Source organism: Ascaphus truei, chromosome 12, assembly GCF_040206685.1.
Source record: "Ascaphus truei isolate aAscTru1 chromosome 12, aAscTru1.hap1, whole genome shotgun sequence".
Taxonomy (NCBI): Eukaryota; Metazoa; Chordata; class Amphibia; order Anura; family Ascaphidae; genus Ascaphus; species Ascaphus truei.
The window spans coordinates 18,147,977-18,155,948 of NC_134494.1; the positions used below are offsets into that span (position 1 = coordinate 18,147,977).

General features: G+C 39.7%; 1 protein-coding gene across 1 annotated transcript; it reads right to left on the reverse strand.

Moving 5' to 3' along the window:
* Window positions 1-1,597: 1,597 nt before the first annotated feature.
* Window positions 1,598-7,128, reverse strand: LOC142463956 (uncharacterized). Its single transcript, XM_075566872.1, has 3 exons — window positions 6,215-7,128; window positions 6,024-6,119; window positions 1,598-4,585 (listed from the first exon to the last, which is right to left on the reverse strand). Exon 3 carries the CDS (start codon window positions 3,196-3,198, stop codon window positions 1,918-1,920), a length of 1,281 nt encoding a protein of 426 aa, XP_075422987.1. The 5' UTR covers window positions 3,199-4,585; window positions 6,024-6,119; window positions 6,215-7,128; the 3' UTR covers window positions 1,598-1,917.
* Between the last annotated feature and the right edge of the window lie 844 nt (window positions 7,129-7,972).

Genomic DNA, 7,972 nt, shown 5'->3' on the forward strand with positions numbered 1-7,972 from the left:
ATACATTCTGGTGAACATTGAATATGGAAAATATATGGGACTAATATATGGGACTAGCATTTGCCTCTTTTGATACTGATGGTGTTGTGCATTGCTGGACATATATATATATATATATATATATATATATATATATATATATATATATATATAAACAGAAAAAGAGAGAGAGCGCACGCCCCATAGCATAATACTGCATATGATTTATTAAAAATGGGGGAAGGGGGGTGGGGGGTAGAGGGGTAGGAATCGCACTCACAAGATAAAAATATATAAAAGGCAGTTTGTGAATTGTATCACCACCATCCGGTTCTGTATACTGGAAAACGTCTCCGTGGACTCCTTCAGGACTGCCAGACACGATCACCAAGAACCAGGTGTACAGGGCTCCGTTCGCTATCTGTATGATGTCCAGATTTCAGCTCTCGCTTCCAATGGCCGCCGATGGTATTCCCGCGCTTGGTGTGGCCTCCTGCGCGTGCGCAGCGTCGTCGTGATGTAATCGCGCTATCAGTTCCCTGACGCGTTTTGTCACCTGATGGGCGACTTTCTCAAAGGGCTGATGATGTATAGAATCAAGTCCTGCCCTCTTATAGCTAGTCCGTTGCCAGGCAACCCGTGATCGGGTGATTAAATGAACCTGTATTATGCTAAATGAGGCTGGTGTTTGTTAAAAACGCTAATCAAATACAAAACTAGCTATACAAAGACTATTTGGGACTAATACACTTAAGGAAAGGACAAAGAATAAATAAATAAATAAATGAATGAAATATCTCAAAAACAACAGTATTGGAACAGGATAGATATGCTAAGACAAATATAAAATTCAAATATACATACACAGTCACTCCATATATATTAGTAATTCATTGTAGTGCAATATATAATTTCAAACAGATGTCAATGATTCCCCATTAGGAAAGACCAGCATGGTAAACTAATTATATGAGATTTGTATATACTCTCACTAGATGTAAAAAATTATATCATACATTGCACTACATGATAACCACTTAAAAAAGGAGACATAGAATTGTACAGGGAAATCAGATACATGACAACAGATCTCAATAATAATTAGAGCAATATCACCCATAAATTCCAATTCCATATCAATTTCATATATATAGAAAGGTTCAGGACCTAATGGTCTTGTATATAACATGAGTTTAGACCTGGACAAGAGTATCTGCAAATATAATGGATTCCCATATGGGATAATATAATATATCTGTATATCAGTATTGGTGTCTAATGATGATACAAATATATTCGAACTGTATATATTGCTAGGGGGCTTAATATATTATACATCATACCTCAGATATTGTCTGACATAAAAATTAAATTAAATTTATACTTATTTCCACAGAGACAAGAAAAAGATTAAAGGATATGTCTAAAAATATTATAAAAAAGAATAATAAAATTATATGATATGAATATATAAAGGCAAAATAAATGCCTACAATAGTCATACTCATATATACAGTATATACAAATGTATGTATTGTGAGAGAAAAGAAGAGAGGAAGTCTAAGGTATTAATGATTTTGAATGAATATAGTGGTTTGCAATATGACTAATATTCGCCTAATTCGAATATCTAAAATACCTTCAATAAAAATAAAACTAAAAATATAGTAAAAAAACCCACTAAGGAAATATATGAATATGGGATAGGGAAGGGGGGAGGGAGGGAGGGGGTAAAGGGGAAAAAGGGAATGGGGAAAGGAAGGGAAGGGTGGGGAAGGGAGAGGGGGGGAGGGAGGGAGGGGGGGGAAATGGAAAAGGGGGGGCTGGGGGATGGAGAACTACTAGATTGAGAGGAGTGTGGGAAAAAGAGGACCGCAGGAGAGAACTGATGACTAAGTTCCCTTGAGGAGAGTGACGAGAGTCCAAGAGGTCAGGAGATCAGACCAGTGTACTAGCATCCAGACACTCATTGAGTCCACCAGGGGTGAGAGTCCCCAGCTGGTGGATCCAATAAGTCTCCTTTCTGCACAGAATTTTATATCGATCGCCTCCCAGAGCACAAGGGGAAATATATTCCAGGCCCATAATTGTCATACATTTTGGGTCCTGGTTATGTATAGTTTTATAGTGTCGGGAGATACTATTGATAATTAATCCCTTTATGACACTCCTTCTGTGCTCTAGGAAACGGGTGCAGAGGGATCTGGTGGTGCGTCCAATATAGCGTAATCCGCAACCACACTGAATGCAGTATACCACAAATGAACTAAGGCAATTAATATAATTCCTAACCTGATAGATAATATCTCTATTGGAAGAGCTGAAATCGGACCGTACCATCAAATGTCTACAGGTAATGCATCTACCTCGTCCACATTTATGATTTCCTTTAAGGCCATTTAGAGCTGTTTTCTCAGAGTTATTTGCTGATTTTAATTTTGTTGGAGCTATAATACTCTTCATACTTCTGGCCTTTCTGTAGACAATTGATGCCCGATCCGGAAGAATGCCTTTCAAATGAGGATCACATCTGAGAACTCCCCAGTGATTGCTCATAATATTTTGAATAGCTTTATGAGACTGATTATAGGTAGTAATAAATCTTAAACTAGATGTCACAGTTTTGTCTACAATCACTGGTGAGTTATAGCCCAGACGAGATGTGACCTGTCTATTTTTAGATGTCTGTAACATAGTGGATCTATCCATGGAGCTGACTTTCTTAAAGGACTCATTTATTAGTTGTTTATCATACCCCTTATGTTTAAATTTTAAACTGAGTTCTCCTGACTGCTGGACAAAATCTGTATCTCTTGAACAGTTTCTCCTGATTCGGTGAAACTGCCCAAGAGGAATGTTCTGTAACCACTGCTTATGATGGTTACTGGACGCATGTACATAATTATTGACTGAGACTTCTTTAAAATGAGTGGCTGTGATGATATCTAGATTATCATCAAACGTGAGTAATAAATCCAAAAAGACTATAGAGGTGGCATCTATATTAAATGTGAATTTTAATCCTAAAGGGTTCTCATCAAATGATTTAAGGATCTCCTGTAATTCTGCCTCCTCTCCATCCCAGATGAAAATCATATCATCTATGAAACGGCCATAGTACACGAGGCCCGCTCCAAGATGTAAATTTTGCCACACAAATCTCTCCTCCCAAAAACCCATGAAGAGATTTGCATAGCTGGGAGCGAACCTCGTGCCCATAGCCGTTCCACAGATTTGCAGATGAAAGATCTCTTCAAACAGAAAATAATTGTGATTTAAAATAAATTTAACACACTCTAAAATAAATAACTTGTGTTTTAGGCATGCACAAGTCCTTGTCAAGCCAATAAGTTAATGCTTTAATACCCCTGGCATGGTCAATACATGTATATAAAGAGGCCACATCACATGTGGCCCATAGATAGGTGGACTTCCACGTGATGCCCGAGGTGGCCTCGATGACATGGAGCATGTCCCTAATATGTGACCTAAGCTTGGCCACAAATGGTTGGAGATGGTAATCCACATACTGGGACAGGCTCGACGTCATCGACTCCACCCCAGACACAATGGGCCTGCCAGGGGGGGTTGTCAAGGACTTGTGCACTTTGGGTAAGTGATAAAAAATGGGTGTGCGTGGATGTGAATTGAATAAAAACTTAAACTCTGTCTTAGAAATAATATCCTTAGTGAGTGCGGAAAAAAGAAGCTCTTTAAGACTATTTTGATACCCTATGACTGTGTCAGATTCAAGGGTAATGTAGGATGACTGGTCACCCAGGAGTCTGCGAGCCTCCTGTAGATAAGCAGAAGTATCCTGGATGACCACTCCACCCCCCTTGTCTGCCTGCCTGATAACAATAGAGGGATTTTCCTTCAGTTGTTTTAGTGCGTCCAGTTCACCCTGGCTGAGATTTTTATTTATCTTAGGTTTTTTAGAGCATAATGCCTCAAAGTCCTGCAGTACCAAACTATAGAAGGCCTCAATGAATCCTCCCTTGGACTGGTAGGGAAAGAAAATGGATTTGGGTTTCAAAGGTGAATGTACGATATTTAAGTCATCCTCTATATTACAATCAATTTGAGTGGGATGTATGGATAGCTCCAGAGAATCCATACAATCCTGTGATACACTCAAAATACCCTCTGATTCTCCTAACAGTGAAGTGAGGTCCTCTAAATGGGCTAGAGCCTGTGCATTAATTAAATCAGCCTCCTTGTTGTGTTTAATATTAGTTTCCTGTATACTATAGTGTCTTTTTAAAGTAATTTTTCTAATGAAACTATTAAGGTCCACAAACAGTTGAAAGGCATTGGAGCCTGTATTCGGAGCGAATGACAGTCCCCTCTCCAACAGAGATATATCATAAATGGATAATAATTTCGTAGATAAATTGAATATGGAAATATTACCCTCACTGGGGGTTACTAGTCGTCCTCTGTTCTCCTTCTTCCTCTGTTGGACTCTCCCCGCTCTAACTCCTCTGCTCCTCTTTTTCCTAGACTCTGGGATTTGTTGGGAGCCTCGTGGTCCCATAACGGATACTGTTTCTCCTTGTCTCTCTCTCCTTTTCTCTGGACTTCTTTTCTTGTCTCGGTGCTTTGTCTAAAAAATGATGAGGAGATGAGTTAATCATTTTAGCTTCTTTTGGTCTAGTAGCCTTTCCTATGTCAGTGTTTGGAGGGAGATGGGACTGTCCATTAGATGGTACACTATTGGCCTCTTCTGCCGGCAGTGGCTCTACCTCAAGGGCCGAGAAACGACTGCCGGGAGCTGAGGCCAACCTGGATCCCTCTGAGGTGTAGGGGGAATTAGTCCTGTTGTCCCTGGGGACATGATGTTGCCCCTCCCTTCCTCTAGGGGTATGGGAATGTATCTGGCAAAAAGAGACAGCACACTGAGTATTAAAGGAGTAATTTGTATTAAAACATAGGCACCGCAACCAACCAACGTTTCGATCCTCAAGATGGACATTCTTCTAGGTAATGCATTACCTAGAAGAATGTCCCATCTTGAGGATCGAAACGTTGGTTGGTTGCGGTGCCTATGTTTTAATACATATTACTTCTTTAATACTCAGTGTGCTGTCTCTTTTTGCCAGATACATTCTGGTGAACATTGAATATGGAAAATATATGGGACTAGCATTTGCCTCTTTTGATACTGATGGTGTTGTGCATTGCTGGACATATATATATATATATATATATATATATATATATATATATATATATATATATAACAGAAAAAGAGAGAGAGCGCACGCCCCATAGCATACTGCACCGACACACTTTATTCGAGCAAATACCCAGTATGTACCTGGCAGATACCTGGAATGCGCCGCTCCTCACCTCTGACAAGCCCCGTTGCGTTTGCCTTCCCAGCCTGGGTTCATGCCTGGCTGACGGGCGGCTGATCTGTTAAATGATAATGATTAGGATTTAATAGGCTGCAATGCTTCGCGTGTCTACCAGATGGCATAAATTCATGAATTGTAATGCAGTATATATATATATACTGTGCAGTATTGCAGCCAGCGGGAATAAAATGCTTCAATCCCTGCCTGGAAAATACCTCAATGCACTCGGGCAGAAAACAGTCACAAACCTCAATACACCCGGGTATACCCGAATTCGTGGGACTAGCCGAGCTCGAATAAAGTGTGTCGCCAGTGTAATACTGCATATGATTTATATGATTGATATATATATATATATATATATATATATATATATATATATATATATATATATATATATATATATATATATATATATATATATATATATATATATATATATATGAGAACAAAGATTGTAGCGCCAGAGTAGGACTGCAAGTGTTGTACCTATTGGTAGACTATAGTAAATAAAATTGATTTTGTGTATATAGTGCAAGAAATACATTAAATGTGATAATATTAAAATGGAAAATACAATTAAAAATACATAATATATCAATAAACTGTATAGTGAAACACAAACAACTTAAGTGAAAAAAGGGGGTGCAAAAGTGCAAAAAAGAAAAATAAATAAAGTCTAACCAGTCCTTTAAATGTTAGTCCATGAATGGAGGTAAATGATGCTGACAAGGGGGTCTCCGGCTGCTCTCACATGGGATAAACCACATCCAGGGATATCTACAAACAGAAAAATAGAGAGTGCTCACGTCCCATAGCATAACACTGTGTATTTATTATGAAAAAAGGGAGGGGGATGGAGGAATCACACTCACAGGATAAAAATGGTTAAAAGGCAATTTGTGATTATATCACCACCATCCGGTTCTGTGCTGCGGAATTGCGTCTATGTGGGCTCCTTCAGGACTGCCAGTAGAAGTCACCGCTCACCGTATTCCTGGGGTGCCGTTTGCCATCAGATTGCCGTCCAAGAACTCAGCTCTCCACTCCGAATGGCCGCCGTATGGATCCCACGCTGGATGTGGCTTCGTGCGCATGCGCAGCGTCGTAGTGACGTAATCAGAGTCCCTGACGTGTTTCGTCACCGCTGGGCGACTTTCTCAAAGGGCTGATAGAGAACGGAATGAAGTCCTGCACATTTATAGCCAGTCCATCGATTAGCAACCCATAATAGGGTAATTGTTTAACCCGTGGTAAGCTGGTGAAGTAGGGCGTAACTAGATGTACTGCACCCTCATTAAACACATGATTTAAACGACTGACTTAATAAATGGCAGATCATGGAAAAAATATATATATACACTGGCGACACGTTTTATTGAAGTACGGCTAGCACCGCAAGCCGGGGGATGCCCCGGCGTGCTAGCCGCACTCCCTCAGCGGTGATGCGGTCACGCGTCATCGGGTGCCTGCGCCCGCTGCACGCGCGTCCAGGGCTCCCCGAGGGAGCCCTGGTGTCCCGCGATGTGGGGGACGGCGGCAGGGGGTTCCGGGGGACCCGGCGGACCCGGCAGTGGGAGGAAGAAAGCCCCGATCGGAGGGCGCTCCTCCGCTGCTTCGGCGCACGCCCGGCACCCTCCGGCGCGCGCCAGGTTACTGCTGCGGCCGAGAACGGGCAAATGCTCGAATAAACTCGGCCGCAGCAGTATTGACACATATTGTGGGAAAGATCTACAAAAACATTATACACATATATGTAACACACTAGATACTCAAATTCATTGCTGATATTATGTAAAATCATTAAACATGATTCAAATAGATGATCTGAACCAATGGATAAAACGAAAAAGCAAAGTTAAAAATAAAATTAAGTAAATTATCCCCTGTTGTATAATAAACATTAAATAATGAAATATATACAAAATTATTTAAAATGAAATCATACACATAAAAAACACACAGGGGTGGCAGTATATTGAGATCTAATAATCATATTTTAAATAAAAGATATTAAGAACTATTAATTCCTCATCAGAACACCATGCACATATAGACAAAATTATGTACACATACATAATGAGCAACCGAAAATTCAATAGATCTACACTACTAGACAAGTAAAAGTAAATAGATATTACACGTACTTTTTGCTGGAAAGATAATATATATGTGTATATATAACATAAGCTAAGAGCAACCTTATGACTCAAATGGGCTTATATACTACCCAGATACTTGTTCTATATACACATATATATTATATTCCTTCCCCCCCCCTTCCCTTTCCTTTTTTCATAATAAATACACAGTGTTATGCTATGGGGCGTGCGCTCTCTTTTTCTGTTTATATATATATATATATATATATATATATATAATGAAAAAACACACAAAAAAGTAGCGCTAATAAGTATAGTAATAACTGAATAATTAATATAAACACTTAAAGTATATGCAAATTAATAAAAATAACCAACAAATAGATAGTGTCCAAAGAAAAAAAGGATAAGTCCAAATGTCTCCACTTGGTGGTGGTCTGGAGGAGGAGAGAGTCCCAACGATTCACTGACCACAGGAGCTCCTTGCTGCTTCAAAAGAAAGTGGTGTAGCCACCCACCATAGATCTAGAA